The 26,111-nt window shown below is 39.2% G+C and overlaps 1 protein-coding gene across 4 annotated transcripts in view; it reads left to right on the top strand.

Annotated features, from left to right (window-relative positions):
* Nucleotides 1-25,954, top strand: part of il12rb2 (interleukin 12 receptor, beta 2a) — a 38,229-nt gene extending 12,275 nt beyond the window's left edge. For 3 of the 4 annotated variants that reach the window (XM_043699387.1, XM_043699388.1, XM_043699389.1), the window contains exons 4-16: nucleotides 2,066-2,180; nucleotides 3,278-3,504; nucleotides 5,232-5,371; nucleotides 6,259-6,406; nucleotides 7,830-7,909; nucleotides 13,283-13,493; nucleotides 13,876-14,076; nucleotides 17,457-17,558; nucleotides 17,665-17,817; nucleotides 21,018-21,158; nucleotides 21,702-21,813; nucleotides 23,350-23,449; nucleotides 25,100-25,954. In XM_043699387.1, the coding sequence (XP_043555322.1) occupies nucleotides 2,066-2,180; nucleotides 3,278-3,504; nucleotides 5,232-5,371; nucleotides 6,259-6,406; nucleotides 7,830-7,909; nucleotides 13,283-13,493; nucleotides 13,876-14,076; nucleotides 17,457-17,558; nucleotides 17,665-17,817; nucleotides 21,018-21,158; nucleotides 21,702-21,813; nucleotides 23,350-23,449; nucleotides 25,100-25,627 (2,258 nt within the window). In that variant the 3' untranslated portion in view covers nucleotides 25,628-25,954. The remainder of the gene's footprint in view (nucleotides 1-2,065; nucleotides 2,181-3,277; nucleotides 3,505-5,231; nucleotides 5,372-6,258; nucleotides 6,407-7,829; nucleotides 7,910-13,282; nucleotides 13,494-13,875; nucleotides 14,077-17,456; nucleotides 17,559-17,664; nucleotides 17,818-21,017; nucleotides 21,159-21,701; nucleotides 21,814-23,349; nucleotides 23,450-25,099) is intronic. The other variant, XM_043699390.1, reaches the window with a different exon arrangement.
* The last annotated feature ends 157 nt before the right edge of the window (nucleotides 25,955-26,111 follow it).

Raw genomic sequence — 26,111 nt, 5'->3', positions numbered from 1 at the left:
TATCTTCCGACTGGGATCCCTCCAACCGCAGGGGATGAACTTGGACTTCACCAGTTTCTTCATCCCCCCTCCCCTTGTCTCAGCCGAATCCCTCCAGCCCGGCACCGCCTTCCTGACCTGCAGTCTTCTTCTTGACCTCTCCGCCTCCACCCTACTCCGACCTATCACCCTCACCTTGACCTCTTTCCACCTATCACATTTCCAACGCCCCTCCTCCAAGTCCCTCCTCCCTACCTTTTATCTTCTCCTGCTGAACACTCTCTGCTCATTCCTGAAGAAGGGCATGTGCCCGAAACGTCGAATCTTCTGTTCCCTAGATGCTGCCTGACCTGCTGTGCTGTTCCAGCAATAAAGTTTCAGCTTTTCTGAACCCTTTCAAGTTTCAGCACATCCTATAGTAGGGAGACCAGAATTGCACACAATATTCCAAAAGTGGCCTAACCAATGTCCTGTACAGCCTCAACATGACCTCCCAGCTCCTGAACTCAATAAAAGCAAGCAACCAAACGCCTTCTTCACTATCCTATTTACTGGCAACTCCACTTTCGAGGAGCTATGAACCTGCACTCCAAGGTCTCTTTGTTCAGCAAAACTACCCAGGATCTTACTATTAAGTGTGTAAATCCTGCCCTGACTTGTCTTTCCAAAATGCAGCACCTCAAATTACCTTAAATTAAACTCCATCTGCCACACCTCAGCCCGTTGTACTCTGAGATAACCTTTGCTGTACACTACACCTCCAAATTTGATGCCATCTGCAAACTTACTAACTATACCTCCTATGTTCTCATCCAAATCATTTATATAAATTATGAAATGTAGTGGACCCAGCACCAATCCTTGTGGCACAACTCTGGTCACTGGCTTCCAGTCTGAAAAGCAGCCCTCCACCACCACCACCTCTGTCTTCTACCTTCAAGCCAGTTCTGCATCCAAATGGCTAATTCTGGTATCAATCCTCTTCGTTGCTTCTTCAAAAAAATTCAATGAAGTTAGTTGTGAAGATTTTTGAAGGTTTTGAATACAAACAGAAAGAAGATGCAGTAAAGTTTACCTTGGTTTTATGAACAGTTATGGGAGGTGGTGAATGAAGGATTACTGGTCTTGAAGAAAAGGTGGAATCTTACAGGGTTTTGCAAAAATGTAATAAAATAGTTTAATGAAAATTTTGGCATTCCTGGTAAGTTCACTAAGTTTCTTTCTGAAATGCAGTCACATTCTAAAACTAATGCTGTTTGCATGTACTTGAGCCCCATTACCAACTAATGCTGGCATCCCCAAAGTTTCATAGAAATGAGCATCGTTCCTCTTCATAACTCTTTCTGAGAACCTCAATTCTACTGAAATTCTGATATCTACTGCATGCTCTACAGTTAAGTCATTCAAAAGTGCACCCCATTTTTAAACTGTTGCAAGCTTGTAAATCTGTGGTAGCATGCAACTTACTCGTCCCTCACCAACCAACAGCCAATAGAGGCACATGTTACACAGATTGCCTCTCTCACTTGTGCAATGGGGTGGCAGCACTTAATGTGGGATTGGTTCTCCATTGACTCCTTGGAACAATGCATTTGTCAAATTAACCTCCTATTATCAGATTCTGATAGATTGCTGCATTGTTGGAAGTTCAAAGACATTAAACCAAGACTCTCTGTCATAATGGTGATTAAGATGGTTGCAAAGGACTCCATTCACAACTTGGAGAAAAGTTGGAAGTTCTTATATTTTCTCTCACCAACATTACTTCCTCAACTAATAGTACAGAATGTGCCATCTTACTTAAGAGCTTAATTACTTTAGAGATTTGAGTTGAGGAAGGATCTTGCACCAAAACCTTAAACTGTCCTTTTTATTTACAAATGCTAATTGATATGATGTATTTTTGTAGCATTTTCTATCTTTGTTTAAGATTAATTGTTACCTTTGCAGTGCATGTAACATTGCTGGTGCAAAATATCTCTGGTACCATTCACTCATTCGTTGCACTATATGCTTTATGGTAACAAATGTTAAGAATGTCTAGGAAATAATTCTATATCAAAAATTTCACATTTTGCTGTTTCAGACCCTCCAGATCAGCCCCAAAACTTGAAATGCATTCAAAATGGAAGAGAAGGTGATGTATCTTGCAGCTGGTTTATAGGACGCATCACGCATATCAGAACAAATCATATATTGCGGTGAGATAGTTTTCCAGTTTGAAAACTGATGTTGCCTTTAAACATGAACTGAATGATGGAAATGCATCAGAATGTAAGGCCACTCTGCCTTGAAATTTGTACCTTCAAAAAACACATATGACTCTGAACATTCCTGCATCTATTTCATAAATGCTTTCTGATTTCCAAACCCTGACTACTTTATGATTGAACCCCTGCATGGGCATCTATGACTATCATTAACTCCTTGTCTTCCATTCTTCAACAACCTCTTTATCCCCTTCATACAGCAACTAGCACTTCCTGTAGAACACAATGTATTTATAGCACAAAAGGAAGCAGCTACTTTGCAAAAGCAACTCCAATAATACCCCTGTTCATTGTTTTTTCTTTCTTTTCTGTAACTCCAAGTGTTGATTTATTTCAAATACATATGCAGATCTTTTCCCCTTCAATGGCTCTGTCTTAACCATGCCAATTGGTAAAACATTCTGCTTTGACAAATTCTCTGAACAAACTCCTGTAAACCTATCCACTCCTCTTCTCTCTGCTTTTAAATAGTTGATCTCTTTACGCTAGGAAAAATGTATATGGTAATGCACCCATCAGTCACTTGAGAGACCAATGTCTTTATCACATTGACTTCACTCAACATACAAATATATTTCCTGATGAAGGGCTTTTGCCTGAAACGTTGATTTTCCTGCTCCTCGGATGCTGCCTGATCTGCTGTGCTTTTCCAGCACCACTCTAACCTAGACTCTGATCTCCAGCATCTGCAATATTCACTTTCGCCATACAAATATATTTGCCTGGTCAAGAGTAGACATGTCTCTACAGCTAAGAACATGTGTTACATAAATATGGATCATTTGTATAATGCTATTGTACAGAATTTAGGATATCTGGCAAAAAATTCTTCACCTGCCTAATAATATTAGCTAGCAGATACCACTTGTGAATGTTAAGTAATTTAGATGTAGTTTGTAGAGTATTTTGAACTTAACATTGCACCTTGGTTATTGCTATTCCTGTTCTCTTGGTGCACAGAATAAAACATTGCACCTTTCATTTCAAATGCAAAGATGGGTTTAAAAATCATGTAATACATTTTTCAGGTTCCGAAATGAGTCACACAGTTTTTTTGCATCAAAAACCTCTGCCGCGTTGTCAACTGGAAATTGCACAAAGCAGAGGAAGACTCTACTGGACCAAAGGCTGCGCTTTGCAAGTGAATCTGGACATGTTTTCAACCCATCCTCTGTTTATTCAGCTTGGGTAACTGCTTCAAACCAACTGGGGAATCAAACTTCAGCAGTCATAAACTTCACCTTAGATGAGATAGGTGTGTGTAAGTTTTTTTAAAATCTATATTAAATGTGCACTGTCCCATAGATCAATCTGATGCAAAAAAAGGATGCATGTCTTTCTTCCTTAAATCCTAGCATTCTGCCAATAATGTTTATGTAAATAGCTACATAATATAGGCCTGAAGCTAATATTTCATCACATTTTGCCTTTTGGTGAGTAGATGGCTCCACATGTGTAGCAAACACCATCTGTCGCTGGCTTAAAAGAGCACATGTATGTAGGGCCCCTCTGTCATTCTTAAATGACTAAAAGCAGCAACCAATTTCAAAAGATAACACTACTGGAAGTTCTGAGGAAATTCGTTCTGGTGCCAATTGTCCTATGATCCAATACTTGGAGGTGAAGGCTAAAGCTGACGAAGCTTCCATTCTTGTGGTGTCTGCCAAGTGAGTTTCCTCACCTGCTATGCTCACCTTGCCATTCCAGCCACCACACTGCCTGCTCTCCCCATCCTACCTGTACACAAACTGCTGCTGTCCCTCACTTCCACCTCAACCAGATTGCAGGCATAGATAGCAGCAGGATATCTAAAAATAATATCCATAAAGAAAGGTATCTCAGTTTTTCTCTCAATGATTTGAATCTGTGTTGACAACTTTTTAGCATAAAGAATGATTAACAATTACATGAGGTTTCCAGGTGGATCAGGAAATGAAATAATCTGAGAAGTAGCTGGATGCTGTGGTGGTCCATAGATATTTTCTTATTAATCTGTCAAGTGATGTTACACATTTCTAGAGCAAGTGGGTCTTGAACCTGGGCCTCTTGGGATATTAGAGACAATACCAATGTGCACAAGGACCATTCTATGCTGGGTCTTACTGGATGATTAGGCTAAGATTCCTGATTTTAACTTTCATTATTATTGATCTTTGTGATTACATGACTTTCAAATAACCGCAGAATTTTATGCAGGAAATAGTCACTTTATGTGGTTTGCCTCTACTATTTAAGGTAAGACTGAATATTGTTAATGCTCAGTTTATACTGTGGACTCTCCAGTACAACATTTTTTCCTGCTCTTTCTCTTAAAGATGATGATTTTGTGGTTTCTCAACCCACAGATAAATGGCAACCCAGAATTCCAAATCTTCTCTGAAATGCAGTACAAAGCTTGCACTTCTGACAGTGATTTTTAAATTTTTTTTAATTGTTTGAGATGTGGGGATTGCATTTGTTGCCCATGAACTGGGTGCCTTACTAGGCCATTACAAAGAGCGGTTAAGAGTCAGCCACATAGCTGTGGATCCACAGTCACGCAGACCCGACCAGGTGAGGATGGCTGATTTCCTTCCCCAAGTGACATTAGTGGACAAGGTGGATTATTATGACAGCATTTTTTCACCATTATCACTAGACTTTAATTCTAGATCTTTGTTTTTATTAACCATCTACTATGGTGTGATTTGAGCCTGGGCCTCCAGAACATTATGTTCGTCTCTGGGTTATGAATCCAGCATCAATACAACTACACCTCCAATGTGATAGACTTATTCCTATAAAGATGGTTATTAGCTTCCTGAAAATCAATTAACTATTACCAGTGCATTTGTATTCCAACATCCCACAGAATATGGTTTGGGTTTTTACATGATGCTGTTCATCTGAATATTCTTATTTCTACAGTTAATCATACCTGATCTTATCTATAAAACAAATATATTGACATCAGCAAAGTAACTACAGAATTTTTTTTTTTAGTGACACCCAGTCCTCCCTGTATCAGAAAGGTAGAATTTAGCAGCAGCTCACCGCTAATTAGTACAATATATTGGCAAGACCACCAAAACACAAAGTTGTTTGAAATCCGATATCAAAGTGCCAACAGTCAATCGAAAAAGGTAACTTTTTAAAACTTATTTGTGGTTATTTTCCTTGCGATATTTCTAATTGATAACTTAGAAAAGTTTGAATTTCCCACAAAGTATTCATTTTGAATTTCCAGAATTATTTGAGCACGTGCATCTTATAGATTAGCTGTACCAGATTCTCACCACTTCATTGTACCTCTCTTCTCCATTATCTTTTAATTCAACGAGATAGTTAGTTATATATTGTCCTTCTTTCCATTATTCCCACAAAAAAAGGGCATTCTAGATTGCCTGGCAAGTTATGCATTTTGAGGATTTCTGTAGTCTTTGTTGCTAAAACAGTTTTTAACATTGCTCTTCTGCCAATAACACTTTTTTGTTTTAATTTGCCTTTCTCTTTGTGGAATGCTATTTCCACAACTCCCTTCCTTCAAATAGGATGCACTGGGATTATCATAGAAATAACTGAACGTAGCCACACTGTATAGGCTTTACCATTGAGTCGCACTACGCACCATTCGTCCTTCAACAAAGGCTAGAAGCAGAAATTGAGGCTTGATGTGTTTTACCTATATCGGCTGACCAATCCCACGAAGAGGATACTTTTCTGTAGGCTGAAAAGCCAATTCAGGTCATAGTAATACAGGTGACCTTTTCATGATTGGTAATTATGGCCACTCCTGGACCAGAACTAATTCCACCACTAGCATGCCATAGTCTACAGAATCCACTATGTCCTCTCTTGCATTGCTGCCATTTATTCCACCAGGTGAAAGCAACTGCTAAGCATTGCAAAGAATTTACCAAAGTATGTTACACTTAAGCCAAAATGTGCAGGTCTGTTTGAGACTCAACAACCCTTCGTCCAGGTTCCAGTTTTAATTGCCAGATCATACTCCTTTCTGTTTTGATTTCAGAAATTGTTAATCAATTTTACACACTGTGATGTGTTTGATTTGGAGCATTACACAGAATATGAGTTCCAGGTTCGCTCAAAGTTTGATCAGTTCCAAGGACAATGGAGTGAGTGGAGTCCTTCCTTTATAAGCAAGACACCAGAGGCAGGTAGAGTTCTCCACCATTGCTGTGCAGTTAGAGTTGATGTAAAATAAATAGAATAATTCCTTTATTGTATGAGCATCAATCTATCTTGTTGATTAAGAAGGTGTTTGGTATGCTTTCTTTTATTGGTCGGAAAGATGTTGTGAAACTTGAAAAGGTTCAGAAAAGATTTACAAGGATGTTGCCAGGGTCGGAGGATTCGAGCTATAGGGAGAGGCTGAACAGGCTGGGGCAATTTTCCCTGGAGCGTCGGAGGCTGAGGGGTGACCTTAGAGGTTTACAAAATTATGAGGAGCGTGGATAGGTTAAATAGGCAAAGTCTTTTCCCTAGGGCCGGGGAGCCCAGAACTAGAGGTCATAGGTTTAGGGTGAGAGGGGAAAGATATAAAAGAGACCTACGGGGCAACTTTTTCATGCAGAGGGTGGTACGTGTATAGAATGAGCTGTCAGAGGATGTGGCGGAGACTGGTACAATTGCAACATTTAAGAGGCGTTTGGATGGGTATATGAATAGGAAGGTTGGGTGTGGAGTGGATTATGCCCCAGTAAATCCATTCTGCCAATATTCAATAGATTGGCTCATGCATGAAGAACCAGATGAGGCATCAAAAAAATTCCTGTAAACTTTTAAGGTTTAGAAAATGTTACGGTTTTCTAGATGAGGGATCAAAACTCTAGAGGATAGTTTTCAGGGACTTGTACTAGCTGAATGCCTTTTTTGCAGGTCATTTGTACTGTACTATTCACACCCTGTTTTGACTCAGACAACTCCTGATCAGTTACAAGACAGAATGCTAAACTTGTTAGTTTCTTTATGATGCAGTAATTAATGATTTGACCAAAGGTGTGAAATACATTTAAAATACTTCTTTCATTATTAAATCTTGACTTTGTATTGCAGTAGTACAGTCACACTGAGGTCAGCAAATACAATGGAATATTGTGGGTGTAATTCAATTCCTGTCAATTCTGATGTATATCCAATAACTGCAACAGCTCGCACACATGCTGACGCCTAAAATTTGAAATTCATCTGCATGTCAGAACAAATTCGGAATGAGATTGTGTGCAGAGTATAGCAGTAGTTCTACTAGTCACAAATTGAGGTGTCACAGCAAGAATGCATCACTCTTGCTTGTTGCACCCCATCTTGTCAATATTTTGAAGGGAAGGGAAGTTCCTGTCACTGCCTAACCTTGCTTCCATATCGAAGAGAAAGATTGCTATGTTGTTGACATATTGTACACAAATGTGCCTGGTGTTGATTGATCCTTCTATTTTATCAATATCAAAATTGATAGTGTGGGATTATTGTGTTTGAGGGTGGCATGGTGGTGAAGTCTATGTAATGACCATTTACAAAGAATATATATTAACCTTTTACTTTAGATCATGTTTCAATAGGTTTTGTTTTGTCATTTCATAGTTCCCACAGGGCAACTAGATGTCTGGTACACAACAGATCTGTTTGATCCCAATCATCTACAAGTCACAGTTTTCTGGAAAGTAAGATATTTTAGTTTATTATAGAGTCATTTATAAAATAACTTAATGCCTAGTTATACTTACCAAGTAAATACATGTGAAGAGTAATGTTGAGAGGAGATTCACTCTTGTGATTTACTTTCACAGGAATAGTTCAGTCTATTGAATACCAAGCCATGTGTCCATATTGTAATTTGGTTACTGATCGCATGGACAAGTGACAAATAGTTGTAGTCAGGGTTTTTTTTACCAATCCACTGTATTCCCTCCATGTTCTCGTAACCAATGGTGCCACCACAAAATGAATCAATTCCTTGAACCTTCTCCAATTCAGCTTATCTGCCTTCGCTCATATCCTGGAGATATTAATATTGGGTGCCTTTTAAAAATAGCAACATCTTCATGTGATCAAAATGCTCAACACATCAATATGAGCTTTAGTAAATATGCATTATGCATTGATGTTGATATGAACAAGATTTGCTGTGTGATGCAACTTTAACAGTAGTTGCAGTACCAGGCTTTGGGGTGTGCCATTTCTACTGTACAAAGCACTGTAAACAGTTCAATAGTTCAGTGTTTTGTATGATCTGGTTAGAATGCAGCAGCTACTTGCCATTACGTTATTCTGTAAGTGTTACATTACATCTATAACCACTTCAAAAGTGCTTAATTTGCTGTAATGTACTGTAAGACATCTTGAGGTTATAACAGCTGTTTTATAAATAAAAATACCTTCAATGCACTGGCCAAATATTTATCGCTCAATCCATAATAGATTATTTATTATCAGTGTTGTGACTGCACAGGAAGAGACCATTCCATTGTGTCTGAACTGGATTTCCAATGAGCATTGATTAGTGCTATTCACACCTTTTACCCCATACTCTTGCACATTGTTAAAAGATCAGACGTTGAATTTCAATAAGTGTTCTGTAACTTTCAGTGTAAATCCAGTTTATGGCAGCTCTCAAACATGAATGTGTAGTTTTTGCTTACACCAGCAGAGGACTGCTGTTTGCAACATTGTCTCCACCCCAAGTCTAATGCACATGCTATTCTCAGACAGCCATTTAAGGGTGGTTAGTACTGCTGCCTCACAGCACCAGGGTCCCAGGTTAGATTCCACCGTCGGGAGACTGTCTGTGTGGAGTTTGCACATTCTCCCCGTGTCTGCATGGGTTTCTTCCAAAAATCCAAACATGTGCAGGTCAGGTGAATTGGTCATGTTAAATTGCCCATTGTATTCTGGTGCATTCATCAGAGGGAGATGGGTCTGGGTGGGTTACTCTTTGGAGGGTCAGTGTGGACTGTTTGGGCCGAAGGACCTGTTTAGAGAATCTCTTCTGGAGTAGAAATGACCTATATAAGAGAGACAGGTTGCACCTGAATTGGAAATATCCTGGTGGGGTGATTTGCTAGTGCTACTCAGGAGGCTTTAAGAGAGGTACCCAAAGAGAAGTCGGAGGCTGATATAATAGATAAGGGGAGAAAGTTAAATAGTCAAGGCAACAAAAAGCATAACATTCTCAGGAAAGTGTCTCTATTTGGCCCTTGTATAAGATTTCCTTTGGAATATTAAATAGATGCACCTGCATAACCTATTGCTACCACTAGTGTCAGCGTTTCAACAGTAAAAGTGTTTTTTTAACCGTCTTTTATTGTCATTATTAATTCCCACCAAGAACATGACGCACCCTGTCATACTAGGATATGTATGAAAAGTTGCTTAAGAATGAAGAGCTTTGTATCTTCTGGATCACCCAAAACTGGAAACTTAAGTCTACATTTCTCCAAATTTGAGTTTCTTTAATGTTTAATACGCTCTGAGAGCCTCCTGTTAACCATGATTAAATATGGTTCTCCATTCCTGTAGGCCATAACTAGCATTGGACCTCATTCAGCTCAACTGACCAAACATAACTAGTTTGACTCCACCTTGAATGTTTTCCTAGGACTTTATTTTAAAAAAATGTTTTTGACATCTATCTCAAGTGTGTTTTTTGTTTCTTTCTGAAAATCTAATTCTAGTTAATAACAGTCTTTCTAAGTTTGAACCTTGGTGTAGTCCAGCATTGAAAGGCAAACATTTGGGTTAGGAATCTCCAAGGAGAATTTTTGTAATCTTTCACAGGTGTGCAAAACTTATTCAAACGTATTCAAACGTATACTTTTATTATAAATGAACCCCAGGAATGACTGGTGTGTGATCAACAGATGTTTTAGACATGATGTGAAATATCATTATCCTAACTGTAATAACTTTTTTCAATATTACATTCCATATTCTGTACAAGTATATGTATAATAATGGTTATCAAAGTCTGGCTCAACTCACATGAATTTTAAAAATCTATTTTATAAGCGTTGTCTATAAATTTTAAATTGTCCAAACCTTCAAATGTCCAAATCTTTGAGCCTCTAATTCAATACTTTGCAGCTAATTCTGCTTTCAGTGGGAAGTGACAATGCCAAGACCACCTTTTGATAAGCATGGAGTCTGTGTCCATATAATCATAGAATCTGTACACTGCTGAAAGAGGCCATTTGGCCCACAGTCTGCAGAGACCTTCCAAAGAGAACACTGCTCTATCCCCATAACCCCACATTTAACATGGCTAATCTAGCTAACCTGCATGTTCTGAGACACAGAGGCAATTTGGTATGGACTAATCTTTGAACTGTGGGGGGAAACTGGAGCACCTGACAGAACCCACATAGACACATTGATTTTTCCCATCAACCATACGATTCAGCTTTACTTATCCATCTTTTCCACAGATGGCAGTGGAATAATGTCTTTACTCAGAGCAGTAAGGGCGTGGAATACCCTGCCTGCAACAGTAGTTGATGGCTGAAGGGCCTGTATGGAGCTGTAATGTTCTATGTTTTACTTGAGGCTCATCCACTCTTGTTGACTCTCTTTTCTATGGTTTCTGTCATTTCACATATACTGTTTGAGTTTTTTCTGACTGTTTCTTCCATTGATTTTTATTCCTGAAGTGAGAAGCAGTTTTTCCAAACTGTACTTATCAGTATACACATGGAGAGTCTTTCAGGCAGAATCTTTACCTCATTGTACAGCACTGCCTTTTGAAGAACCAAACTAAGTCAGAACTTGGAGTTTCCATCTCTGGGAGGAGCTGTTCCAATGGGATGGGTTCCATGTGAAACATACAGGGATCACAGTCCTTGCAAATAACAACTGAAGCTGTGGATAGGGCTTTAAACTTAATAGTGGAGGGATGTGTTCAGTTGCATGGAAAAGTATGGAAAAAGTTAAAGCAAGGGAAGGCTCAGCTGAAGTTAAAGTTTCCAGAATCAGGAATTGGACAGTATGGAATGTGTCAAGAATCTAACTTCAGACACAGCAGGTAAGAGAACAACTGTGAAAAGGTGGCAGTCATTACAGGACTGAGTGTATTGTACTTAAACGCATAAGGTGTAAGAAACAAGATAAATGAGTTTATAGCACTGAATGAAATTGGCAGGTATGATGTTGTGGCTGTCAGAGACATGGCTGCAAGGGGACAGGACTGGGAACCAAAAATCCAAAAATTTTCCAGAAAGGCAGTCAGTGACCAGTGAGTTCTGTAGGGGTTAGTGTTGGGATCATAACTATTCACATGATACATTAAGTTTCTGCATGAAGGAAAGGAGGGCATGGTTGTTAAATTTGCAGCTGACAAAAAGGTGGAGCGGCAAGTAGTGTTGAGGAAATGAGGCTGCAGAAGGACTTGGGATAGGCTAGGAGAGTACATAAAGAAGTAGCAGATGAAATACCATGTGGGAAAATGTGAGGTTATGCACTTTGCTTGGAAGAATAAATGTGTAGATTATTTTCTAAATGGGGAAAGGCTTCAAAATTCTGAAGCACAAAAGAACTTGGGAGTCCTAGTTAAGGCTTTTCTGAAGGTTAACATGCAGGTTAGTTGGTAATTAGGAAGTCGAATGCGATGTTAACGGTCATTTCAAGAGACCTAGAATACAAGAGCAAAGGTGTATTGTTGAGGCTGTATAAAGCTCTGGTCGGACCGCATTTAGAATATTGTGAGCTGTTTTATGCCCCGTATCTGAGGAAGGATGCGCTGGTGTTGGAGGGGTTTCATAGATGGTTTACAAGAATGATCCTGGAGGTGAAGGGCTTGTCGTATGAGAAGTGGTTAAGGACTCTGGGTCTGTACTTCATGGCATTTATAAGGATGAGGGGTGAACTGAAGGAAACTTTACTGAGCGGTCTGGATACAGTGGATGTGGAGAAAATGTTACCAGTAGTAGCAGAGACAAGGACCTGAGGGCACAACCTCTGACCGTTTAGAACTAAGATGAAGAGGAGTTTCTTTATCCAGATTCAGCATTGCTTCATGAAAGGGAAATCTGACAAATTACTAGAACTCTGAGGAGATAACAAGCAGAATAAATAAAGGGGAAGCAGTGGATGTAATGTATTTGGATTCCTCAGAAGGTTATTAATAATGTGCCACATTTTAATTAACTTAATAGGATAACAGCCAATAGCGTTGGAGGTAGCGTATTGCAAAATATTGAGGATTGGCTAATTAACAGACTGACAATTTACAATGTTTCCAAGTTATATTTCATCTGCAAACTTTGAAACTGTGCCCTGCTTACTATGATCTCGATCACTAATCTACATCCAGAAAAGCAAGGTTCCGAATACAGATCTCTGGAGAAGTTCACTTCAAACCTTCCTCCTGTCTGAAAAAAATATCCCTACTGGTTCCTATCGCTCAGGCAAACTTGAATCCATGTTTCTACTGTCCCTTGCATTTTGAGAGTTATAATTTGGCTCAAGTCTATTTGTGATACTGTATCAAATGCCTTTTGGAAATGCACGTATGCCGTTTCACCAGCATTACCCTCATTAAGCCTCCCTGTTTACCTCTTCAAAAATTTCCAGTTAAATAATCACAACTTCCTTTTTAAAAATCCAGAAAAACATAAGGTGAAGGAGCAGAGTCTGTTCCACCATCTAACGTGATCATGGCTGACATGTTGATTAGGAACAGGATCATCTCACACTTTTCCATGTGACTGTTGATTCTTTCCAGAGTATTTGTTTCTTGAAGATTCCCCACCACTGAAGTTAAACTGAATGATTAGTCTGGTCTGTAATTGAATAGGTTTATCCATATGGCCTCTTTTTGAATGATGGCATAGCGCTTGTAATTCTCCAGTTCTGTCCTTACATTTGAGGAGAAAAAAAAAATTGAAAACTTGATTAGTTTGTGTGAGATTATTTATATCCTTAGTAGGGAGACTGTTGTTGAAATTTGGAAAATTGTAAACAGTATTCATTTAAAAAGAATAATGTGATTAGTATCTTTCAAAACTTGATTCCTAAAGAAAACTTAGCTGCTTTTACTATTATAGCCTCTCAAGATACCTGAAAGCAGAGGAAGAATCCTGGGTTACAATATAACACTTCAGAAAAGTACAAAGGAAAACACAGCTATCTGGGAACAGACTTCAAACACCTGGTACATTATGGAAATCACTAGGACAGGCTGTACAATTACAGTGTCTGCTTATAACTCCAAGGGAAACTCTCCACCTTCTCAACTCCATGTGCCATATCTCTCAGGTAAAAGAAAGGCCTTAGTTTTTACAATGTTGCAAAGAGGTCTACTGTATTAATTTTGGAGGATGAGAGGGAAGTACTGGGGAACAAAAACTACAGGAAAATAATAACTTTGGTCAATTGCCTTCTAGACATGCTTTTGTGAAGTCGGGATAATTGGGTGGTGTAATCCTCCTATGACCAATGTTCAATCAGCACTTATCCATCTGAATTCTTCTCCTGAGCTATTGAGATACTGATGTTATTAACTATTATTAACCATGCACCAGCTGAAATAATTTACTACATACTGGATATAGGACTTTTTCTTATGCGCATAGTTTGACAGAACAACTTGTCTGAAGGACCTCACTCATTTGTAATCTACTGACATATTTATGGACAGATCTTCCTGCACCAAGAAACATCTCAGCTACGTACACTGGAAACAACCAGTTCTTAGTCAAGTGGACAGCCCCTGAAAAACATCTCCAAGGAACCCCAATCCAAGGATACGTAGTGGAATGGGCAGATGTAAATAACAAAGATAATCTGAAAATAAATTGGATGAAGCTCCCTCCTCAAAATCATTCAGCAACATTAACAGGTAAAGTGTTTTTTTTTAAAAAAGATCAATTAACTTCTTCACCCAATCTGTCCCAGTCAAGCACATGATTTTGATGACAGAATTCTACACTAAGAATGATAGGCCAAACATCTGTTCATTTTCAGGTCTTAAGATTCCTTAAGTTGTAACAGACTATACCTGGTATGGTATGTGACAAAAGTTTAAATTGATAGTATGAACGCTTGTTTCAAATGAGTTGCTTCTCACATTTTTTGCATGACACATTGTTTTTGGTTGTTCCAGCAAAAAGATTCTTGCCTATTGTCAAATTGTACCAAGGAGTGGGGAAGAAAAAGAGTAATTTTATTACTGCACCTAACATTGATAGTTTTGATTTGTCAAAGTTTGGAAAGGAAAGCACATTACCCAGGATAGTCAGCTCAATTCATTCAAAAGCAAAGTATCTCAGGTGCTAGAAATATGAACCGAGAAAAGGAAAGGCTGGCACCACTTAGCAAGAGGTGAAATATTGTTTGGAAAAAATTGGATGAATTGAACAGCAACTAAACGGAATTGTTGTCTGTCCAGGGCTGCACAGCAGTAGGCCAGCAGGGGTACGGTACATCACATGGCCAGTAATGGAGACAATGGGTGGATTAACCTCATTGAAACAGGGCAATTGCACTATTAAAGTTGGGCAAAAAACCAGATAACTCTACACTCTTATCTTCCTCGTGTGGACAGTAAATAGTGTTCTAGGGATTTGGGTTTGAATCCTGACACAGCAGATGGTGGCGTTTGAATTCAGTAAGACAAAATCTGGAATTAAGAATCTACTAGGCACTGGAAAAGGCAGATACCTTCTCCCCAGCCCCAACCCCCTCCAGCCCGAAACGTCAATTTTTTTTTTCCCTCCTCAGATGCTGCCTGACCAGCTGTGCTTTTCCAACACTATGCTCTCAACTCTGATCTCCAGCATTTGTAGACCTCACTGTCTCCAATGGCAGAAACAGCCATGTCAACCCTGCAAAGTACTCCTTACTAAAATCTGGGGGGGGTAAATATGAAAAGTGGGAGAAGACAGATGGGTCGTGCAGCAGCCTGACATAATCATATTCTCAGAATCAGAGCTGACAAACAATATCCTAGACTCCACTATCACCATCTCTGGATACGTCCTGTCTCGTGCGCAGGACAGACCCAAAAGAGGTATCAACTCAGTGGTATACAGTCATGGGAGGAGCTATCCTGAGAGTCCTGCGCATTGACTTTGGCCCCCATTAGGTCTCATGGCTTTGGGTTAAACATAGGCGAGGAAACCTCATGCTAAGTGAATGATGTATCTGTCTCCTCCAGAGGTGCCAGTCTTCAGCCAATTTTATTCACTCTGCATGATATCAAGAATCAGTTGGAGGCATTGGATACTGCAAAGGCTTTGGGCCCTGACAATATTCTGACAATGGCATTGAAGAGTTGTGCTCTAGAACTTACCTAGCCAAACTGTTCCACCACAGTTACAACACTAGTATCTCCCCAATAATGTAAAGTATTGCCCAGCTCGGTCCAGACAATATAATCTCTACCCCCTTGACATTTAGTGATGTTACCATTATTGAATCCCCTGCTATCAACATAGTAGGGGTTACCATTGACTATAAACTCGACTAAAATCATCACAAACATAATCACTACAAGAGCAGATCAGAGGCTACAGGCAGGTAACTCACCACCTTACTCTCCAAAGCCTGTCCATCATCTACAAGGCACAAGTCAGGAGTCTGATGGAATATTCCCTACTTGACTGGATGGGTTCAGCTACAATACCACAAGAAGCTTGACACCGTCCAGGAGAAAGCAATCCCCTTGATTGGCACTATATCCACAAGCATCCAGTACTTCCTGCACTGAATCTCAGTAATAGCAATGTGTACCATCTACAAGTTATACTGCAAACATTCACCCACGATCCTTAGATGGCACCTTCCAAACTCACGACTGCCTCTTCACTATCATCTTCATTCAGTATCTGCACTCACCCCACCCCACCCATTAAATAGTTCTTTGGCAAAAGGAATGGGGTGAAAGTAGGGACAAAGAATGGAGTTGGATGAGCAATCATGAGCATGTTGAATGTCAGAGTAGGCTTGAAGGGCCAAACAGTCTACTCCTGGTCCTATTTTCCATGCTTCTACTCAATCGAGCAATCTGCTGGGAGTGTTTCTATAACTTAGGAAGAGAGCCTGAGGAATTATTTTACAACCACTTGAGGGGATCAATCATGGTCCAGATTTTACGGATCAAAATGTTCACTTGTGACTCTGATCAGACAAACAAATACACGTTTACTACATTCCGATTTTATTCTTGTTGCTTAGTGATCTTCTGATGGAACATCTTCATAATTGTCTCAGTACAAGAACCTTAATGAGTTGGTATGAGCAAGTCACTTTTGACTTGAACACCAAGGTTTTACCTAGTTTTTACCAAGGTGGTTAGCACTGCTGCCTCACAGCGCCAGAGATCCGGGTTCAATTCCTGCCTCAGGCAGCTGTGTGGAGTTTGCACATTCTCCCTGTGTCTGCATGGGTTTCCTCTGGGTGCTCCACTTTCCTCCCACAGTCCAAAAATGTGCAAGTTAGGTGAATTGGCCATGCTAAATTGCCCATAGTGTTAGGTGAAGGGGTAAGTGTAGAGGAATGGGTGTGGGTGGGTTACTCTTCGGAGGGTCGGTGTGGACTTGTTGGGCTGAAGGGTCTGTTTCCATACTAAGTAATCTAATCACAAAACAGAGAGCAGTGCAGGGGAAGAGGAAGCACATAGATTTGGGGCTTGGGAATGATGACAGGGTAAAGTTCAGAGGAACAATGACTGTAATAACATTAATAAAATACGAAGAGGCATTATTCTTTTTCTGCTGCTGCCTTTTAATGAACAGTGAGGAATGGTAATTTAATGAGTAAGGTAATTAAATTTTTCAATAGTGCAGATAGCTAGGAATCCCCTAGTATAGGAGTTCAACATATGAAATCAGAACCTGGCTGTTCAGCGTCAGGAACTTCACAAAATAAACTTGAAGTTATCAGTTGAAAATTCCAAACCAAAGTTTGTTTTTGTAAGACAAGTTTATGAAGAGCGATAGAACTAAGATGGGCAGATAGAGTTGAGATAGGAGTTGCCATCTGTATAATCTGATTGGATGGCAGAACGTATTCAGAGGCCTGAGCAATTGACTTGTGTTCCTATAACATGCCACCCAGCAGTATCAGAGACAGCGAGATTTCGCAGATTCTTTTGCAACGATCTGTCGCACATTCTCCCTTCTCTTTTTCCAACCTTCCCCCCCCCCCCCCCCCGCACAATCTTATACATAGACAGAAAGGGAGACTTCTGAGTATAATTATTATCCTATTGTTTTACAGAAAATATAAAGCCAAAGACTTGTTTTCAGATTTCTGTTTATGCCATTTACAAAAGTGGGGCAGGAAGACCACTGTCAACTCAACGCTACTCTGCTCAAGAAGGTAATTTAAAGTAGTGGTTCAGTTAAAACTTTGAGTAAGTTATCAACATGTGCTGATGGTAATGAGAGAATGTTTTAATCAAGATTTGTAACAATTTTTTATTCAGCAGCACCAATGTCAGGACCTACAGCCTTCACCAAGCAAAACACTGCTGTAATATTCTGGAAGAATGTTCCACATGACCAGAAAGAAGGTTGCATAGAGAGCTACACCATCTACTTGCAGGAGGAAAATTCCAAGCTACTTCCGACAATTTATCGTATGTACACCAGAGAAATAATTAACAACATCAGGATTGATCTAATGGACCCTCAAGCCTGCTCCAGCGTTCGATGAGAACATGGGTGAACTTCACATTAATGCTACTTTCCTTCCCCAACCCATAGTTACAAAAATATCTCTATGTGAATAGAAATGTACAGAATCATGGATTGTCAGCAACCCAGATGACAGCCAATCAGCCCACGGGGACCGTTGATTCTTTGCTAGAATAATCTAAAACTAATCCCCATGCCACATTCTCAACAGACAGCTCAAACCTTCCTCTGTTTTGAACATCTGTCCAATTTGCTTCAACAGCTCTGTATACAAATATCATCTTGTTCAAACAACCCTCTTCATTTTTGTAAAGAAACATCTACAAACATCCTTCCATCTTAGACCAACATTCTTCTCCCCAATCCTTTTTACATGGCCTTCAACTACTATCCTCCTCTTTCCTACTCCTCAACCTAAGATGTCTGACCTCCTCTCCCTGCCCTTTTGTTGCCTCTGCCACCACCTCTTCATCTCCTCCAATATCCACTACTTTTTTTTTTACTTCCCTGCCTCGTGATTCCAACTCTCCTCTCAGATTTCTACAATCCTTCCCAATGCCTGTACTTGAATGTAAACCCCCCCTCTTCCAACTCTATTCTTAAGACTGCCCATTAATGCTGTCTCACCTCTGGAATGGGGCTTGGAGTTCCTTTGCCCTGCAGTTTCATCTCTGTCAGACTTTATGAATGTGGGTTAATTACATGTGAGTCAATTATAAAGGATATACTAGCAGAGCATTTAGAAATACATATTGAATCAAGCAGATTCAGTATGGCTTCATGAAGAGAAAATCATGATTGACAAATTTACTAGAATTCTTTTGAGGAGGTAACAAGCAGGATAGTTAGAAATAAAGCAGATGTCTTGTCTTTGCATTTTAAGAAGACATTTGATTAGTAATGAATGTTGACCTTTATTTCATCAGAAATATAGAAAAGGCCATAGCTGGAATATTATGAATAGTTTGGGGTCTCTCTTCTCTAAGGAAACATATTTGGGCATTGGAGGCAGTCCAGAGAAGGTCAGAATACTGATACAGGATATAAAGGGACTGTCTAATGAGAAATGTTGAGTAGACTGAGCTTGTACTTGACGGAGGTGGGTACTGCAGATTCTGAAGATTAGAGTCAAGATTAGAGTGGTGCTGGAAATGCACAAGACATGAGGATCTAATTTCAGGTTAGCATTTAAAACGGGTGAAACGGTAATGAATCTTTACTGTGGAGAGTTATTGAGGCTGGGTCATTAAATATATTCAGGGCTGAGACATTTTTATTTGGAAAATGAATCAAGGGTTAGGGGGGAAAGGCAGGAAAGTGGAATTAAGGATGATGAGGTTAGCCATGATCTTATTGAAACGGCAGAGCAGACTTGATGGGTTGAATAGTTTGCTCTGCACCCACGTCTTCTTGTCTGGAGATGAAATCAACTCCACAGCATGCGGATAAACCCAGCTCCAGGTATCCCATGTGTTTCTGCCCTTCTACCCACCACCTTCATGTTCCAGTGGGTACAAAGGATTAATTTCTTCTTGCCCTACTACACTCTTAAAAAAATCTAATTTGCTGTATACTTTCCTCTTGCATTTGACCACAAAACGTATCATCTCCCATTTATCTCGATTAAACGCCATATGCTGTGTTTGTTCCATCTTATCAATGGATCTATATCCTGCTGTATCCTTTGACAATCTTCCTCACTATCCATAACTCCACCAATTTTCATGTTGTTTACAAACTTACTAATCAGACCACATACAGTTTCATACATATGTTTAAAACAGAGGTTCCCAGCTCTGATCTTTGTGGAACATCCTCTATGACCAAGGCAACTTTGCCATGGATCCCATGTGACTTAATTGCCTGGACCAGCTTGCCATGACCTTGTCAATTGCTTCACCAAAGTCCATGTAGACTACATCCACTGTCCTACCCTTATCAATTAACTTAAGTCACTTGCTCAAAAAACTCAATCACAAATACAATTGTACATATACAATTACTGATTAAGTCCTTTACATTAACTGATTCTGCTACTTGCAGAAAGATCAGGTTATCTGAAGTTAGTGACTATTTTCACTTCTCACTATACATTTTTAAGATGAATCTCTTGGGTTTAATGCAAAGTGTGACATTGGAAACACAATGAAAAAATCCAAAAACATTAAATAGATGATAAAATTGATGTAGAAACAAAATATTTGCTTTGAAAGTAAAAAAAATTAAGTTTACATTTTTTTTAAGTGGGTGTGGGTGCTGAGTATTTGGGGTGATGGTAATGGAACATTTTCTCCTACAAGTTGTGTCTAATGTTTGTATTAAAGTCAACCTTGTCCAACTTGTGACCCAGAGTGTGTTGCCTGTCAAAAGTAGGAAGTTGAGGATCTCAAATGTGAGTTTGTGCATGAATTCGGCTCAGAGTTTTGGGAAATCACTTCAGATAATGTCCAGAATCAGGAAAGGAAGAGACTTCCATCACAACGTAGATTCCAAAAAGGCAAAACATTGTTCCAAAGGCAAAGTAATTTTGAACCAACTGAATTACTCAGTTGTTTAATTACTACTTTCAATGTAGTGACTTTTTAAACGATGACTAATTATTCATTGGAGTTGGTTACTAGATTGTACTGAATTGAAGGGAACCTCAATTAGCAAGCCTTGCAAAGAGATTGTGTTCTCTCTGTCCTGTTTCCTTTCAGATAACAACTCATTTAAAAAGTACCATAGTGAGTGTGGAATTTCCCTGCATGTGATATCATGAATAGAGAGTTGACCCAGAAGCCACTAAATCTACCCGTGATGTCACAGGAAGGAAGGTTCTACACAAAGTATCTAAAACCAACAGTTTCATCTAATTAATTTCATGTTTCACACTGGCAGCTCACCAAGTACATTATCAAGAGGTTGGGTTGAAAATCGATTTGTTTCAAAATATGAAGAAAGTAATGACTTGCACTTGTACCTTTTTTAAGCAATAGAAAACTATGTTGCTATTCAATAAAATACAGTTCAGCTTTTCTATTCTATGTGGTGTTTGCAACAGTCAGATTAAATCTTGAATTCAAGTAACACAGAAGCCAGCAGAAGAACATAGTGGAACAGACCCATTAAGGATCTATAATCTCTATTTATCATTTGCTAGGGCCTATTGACCCAAACAGCAAGAATTACACAATCCCAGATTTGAAACCTGAAACTGGATATATTGTGTGGATGACAGCAGTAACTAGAGCTGGTGAAGGAAAAAATGGAGAACATCACAGATTTTACTACAGCCGTGAAAGTAAGTGTGTGTAACGATGCTGAATATTTCAAATGTGAACAAATGTGCATGTTTAGCATGTAGTAACGTAGCTCAAACATTCCCCCACCCCCATTTTACTCCTAAATTACACTATATTTGATCATTATCTATGTCACAAAAGTCTGAATAAGTCACCCATCTTCTCATCTCTGGATCATCAGAGACCAGATGTACTCTGGGACATGCAGCATTGGGACATCTATCCTGATATTGACTGTATGCCAAACTGTGGATGGGCAATTATCTAGCATCTGCAATCCTCCACATTTACAAGAAAGGTAACTAGTTAGTTGAAGTAACATAGAGTGTGGACATATTGCAGCATTGGTCAAATGCCTGTAGTGGTTTAGGAAGAGTGGAGAAAATTGGTTGGGCAGAAGAGGAACCAGTTCTCAATGTTCCTTTTGAGGCAAAATAGTTCAACATTTTGAGTTAGAGGCAGAAGTTGGAATGAGATTGGTTAGCTAGCTGAAGTTACTTTGATTACTTTGAATTTAAACCAAAATGTTCTTTTTCCTTCAGGTACTCCTCCACACTCTGACAGCAAGTCTATCATAATGGTGGTTGTTGCATTAACATTCTTATTTGCTGTCATTGTTTCTGGATTTTGTTTATGGCAGTCAGTGAGGAACAGGTAATAAATCTGAAAGTGTGTATTACGCATTGGGATTTAAGTTAATTCACATTTATGTTTTAACTGCAATTCTCCGTACTGTTTTAGTCATGATAAAATGAGGGAGGGAAATGAATTTGAAGGTCATGAAATTTTGGAATTCCCTTCCTCCAGAAAAAAAAATGTAGAATTTTCAAATATCTTTAAGGCAGAAGTTGAAAAATTATTGATTGTCCAAAGGGATAAACATTTTTTTCTTTAAATCAGCGGCAAGCAGGAATGTGGAATTGAGTTTAAAATCAGTTCAACAATATTTTATTAAATGGCAGAGCAAGTTTGAAAGGCTGACTGGCCTAGCCTTGCTCATGCACCTGAACAATCAAAGCATTGCATTATCAAAGAAGGAAGAATCAACCTGATTTTAGTACAAACATTTGAGGTCAGAAATAAAGCTTATGTTCATTCCAAATAATTATGTCCCTCCCTTTTTAAATGTTGCAACAGGTGAATCACATTCAGGTACTCCACCCAGTTTCAATTTGGCAACCTGCCTAGTTCACAGTATCCACTCTATCCACTTTCTTTCTTTCTGGTTGATCCCATTTTGTCTTTATATAATAACATTGCTATGCATATAAATCCTCTGCTTAAGGTAAAACATTAGCAGCACACAGATCTGCCATATTGTAAGGAAGTTCGAAATAGTTGATTTTTTTTTTCAGTGAGCCAATACTCTGGTTTACCTCCACCCTGCATTAATCATGCAGGCATCCTTTTCTCTGATGCTGCTGTTCTGTCATTTTTCTATGTTATGCCTCATTATTCCTAGAATTTTCCTACAATTTGCCTGGCCTTCAGATCCAGGCTGACAAAGCACCTGGTTTCTATACAGACCAGGTTTCTACTTAAGTTATTAATTATAAATAAATAGCTCTAACTACAGCTAAACAATGCTGAACCATTGACATATAAGTCTACTAATTTTAACTTTAATCCTCTTAAACTCCCCTTTTAAACAGACAAAGAGGAAAATTAGTGTTCTGGTTGGAAAGAAAAGGTGGGGAAACAGTTCAGTGATTACTCTGGTCAGAATACTGCATCTCTGGGTGCCTGGTTGACTTATGAAGTCACAGCTTATAGTATTTGCTGAAGGAAAGGTACATGGTGGTCTTCAGGCTTCATGTTTTTGTTTCCACTGCAGAGAACAGTGCTTCTGAGGTCATCTGAAAGTTTTTCTGTATCTTGTTCACAACCCCAAACTGTTTAACTATGAGAACATATCACAGCTGTACACATATGAAGGGCCTTTGTTGTTTATGACTGGTCACTAATCCCTAGCTCAATTGGTTTCTCTTGTACTAGCCTATGCTTCATCCCTCAGCTATAACCAGGTATTTGTTTTTACTTTTATCCAGATGTGACACTGACAAATGACTCCCACTCCCATTAGCTTTCAAAATGAAAGTTTGACAGAATAGACAATTTAATGTTTTTGCTCAAATTCAGTTAATATGAACCCAAGGTACTGACCTCCATTTGTATTGCATATTACTACAGGATATGGTCTATTTTGTCAAAACTCTTATCTCCACTGTATGTAAGAAACATTCCTGATCCAGCTAACTGCACTTGGGCAAAAGAATATGCTGCAATTAAGGTAATGGTTTCTTATAAGAATATTTCATTCTACGCTAGCATTAGTTGCAATGGGAATTCAAAGTTATTAGGAGAATGTTCCTTGTATTTCCACTATTTTCCCTTTTGGGTGAGATGTTAAATTGAGGCCTCATATCCTATCAAATGGCTGTAAAGGATCAAAAATAAGGCAAGGACATAACCTGGTTTTGTGATACTGTCTTTGCAGTATTGCTGTTCATGGGGGCTTATTGTAAAGATTGGCTGCCTCATTTCCTTCATTAAAAACACTGAATATACTTTAAAGTTCTTCATTTGCAGTTCCTTTAGGTCAACCATTGTTGTTGTTAAAGGCATTTTCTTGTATCACTTTGAACATTTTTAGCAGTTTTTGGTCACCTAAATGAAGCACGATACAAAATGTTATCCACTCCAAAGCAGGAAGGAGGGAAAAAAACATTCATTTGTAGCTGCTTTAAGTGTAGAGACCACTTGTTGCAGAATATTTTCCAGAATGGAACAAAACTGTCCAAAACAGCTGCAGAAAGCACAAAGGAAAGCTTTTTTTCCCCCAAAAGGAAAGAGGTGAACTGTATTCCATGGCTTAAGCAACCTCCTCTCTACCCACTTTTTGGTTGTTCCCCTACCATAAGCAGTTGTGCCTTCAGCTATGTTGGCCCCAAACTCTGGTATACCAATCTCCATGTCAGACCCATACCTTATTCCTGTAGTACTGAGCATCTTTACCCTTCTTAGACTTAGTATCTATTGTTTCCTAGGTAGCTTTGCTGCATTTCCCTATATTACAACAGCTAGTTGTCAGACTGAGATTTTGCAAAGATCAGTGGAATAAATAACCAGCATATTTGCAATATGTTACTTGAAAGGTCTTAAAATGTGCTGTTGACACTGTTACATCCACCTGAGAGCAATGTGTAACATAGCATCCAAAAGATTACATCCTTTCAGTATGGAAGTGTCAGCCTGTATTGTGCTCAAGTCTGTTCATGGAACTTGAACTGGTAATATTATGTCTGAAGGAGGAAAAAAGTACCATTAACTGAGCCAGACTGGAACTTAAGAGAGTGGCAACCCCTTTTAAAAGACTACAGTAATATTTCGAAAACTTCTTGCAGATGCAATAACTGAGCTGAGGTTGGAAAGAGACGGAGATGGAGAGTGGTATCCACTTAAGCAGCTTGTCCATTTACTTTTAAAAACCCACTCTGAAGGGGCACTAAGCATGCTAAATCATTCCGATAAAATATAATTGATACTGTATGATTAACTAATGCGCCCAAGTTTTGCAATAATAATGACAGCAATCTCTGGAGTCTAGGTCTGCACACTTGGATACAGAAATCCAGCGGTTTCACTCTGATTCCATGTTTCTTTAGTGTATGCTAAAGTTTCAACACACAGCAATAAGATAAATGGTAAAGAGTCTAGCAAAGGTCGCACATTGCTGAATGAGCAGGACCTGTTTCTAACCGCACCTTGACTTGGTGCCAGTTCAAACTATCTGTATCCATGCACAGTAGATCTTATGTACTGCTTTTGGAAGTCAATGAAAAATGCTATCACTTTTTGGCAATGATTTAAGTACATTTTTAAAACATTAAAACATCTCTTCATGCACTTTTCCTGAACTTGCTTCACTTTCTTGCTACAGGGCAAGATGGAATTATCATACACTGACTTCCATACTGAATCATCTTTCACTTATGAAGACCCGGAGACTCTGCAAGTAGAGGAAATATCACCAGAGCTGGAATTCTGTTTCAATATGGAAACTGTTGATCCAAATCAGAGTACATTTCAATCGCTAATACTAATTCAGTCCACAGCTAGTGAATTGCAACAAAGAATGGAACTCAGCCAAGGAATTCTCTCTCCAGGAAACAGTGAAGATAACATTCTGGACTACAAGTGCCAACTTCCTTGTTTATACGTTGAAAAAGTACCCACTGTGGAAATTAACCAGCATTCAGATTCAAACAATTCCACAATAAACAGGAATACCAGTTACATCCCTTCTAACTTCTTACATGTGATGGACAGCACAGAGGATAATGATGAAATTTTTGCAGATACTTTTTCTTTCATGCCTCTCCCTTCCTTGGCTAGGATGGAAATCCCTTATGGAGGGAAACTAACATTAGACGCAGTGAAAATTGACTGCAGTTCACTTGTGGAATAAGATTAAGAACACTTAGCAAGTCATTAGTAATGTGTACCATCTCTCGAAGACGAGCTAAGTCAAAGTGACAGCTGCAATTATGTCTCTTAGCTTGAATTCAAAACATCAAAAGAGAAATAGAGACGGTATATGGAACCTGATGGTAACCCAGTAAAGAGGCCAGTTGCAGCATGACATGTTGAGGGCAATGTGCATAATGTTGCTCAGTATGAGACATGGCAATGCCTCTGGTTTGGTTTGTTACATATAGAGATACCAGGAGCTGGAGCAGAGTCAACTGAATCATCATATTATGTTGCCTATGTTCAGTTCACGCATACTTAGGTAATAAAGAGTAAAATTATACTCACATGTTGACTTTGTTTCTCTCTTCTTTGCTGCCAGACCTCCACCCTCCCTCCCTCCCTCCCTCCTCCTCTTCTTCCTCCTTCCTCCCCCTCTCCCTCTCCTTCCTCCCTCTTCCTCTTCCTCCTCCTCCCCCTCT

The sequence above is a fragment of the Chiloscyllium plagiosum genome, chromosome 11, assembly GCF_004010195.1.
Source record: "Chiloscyllium plagiosum isolate BGI_BamShark_2017 chromosome 11, ASM401019v2, whole genome shotgun sequence".
NCBI lineage: Eukaryota > Metazoa > Chordata > Chondrichthyes > Orectolobiformes > Hemiscylliidae > Chiloscyllium > Chiloscyllium plagiosum.
The sequence above is the reverse complement of the archived record's forward strand: the minus strand, read 5'-3'. Positions and strand labels throughout refer to the sequence as shown.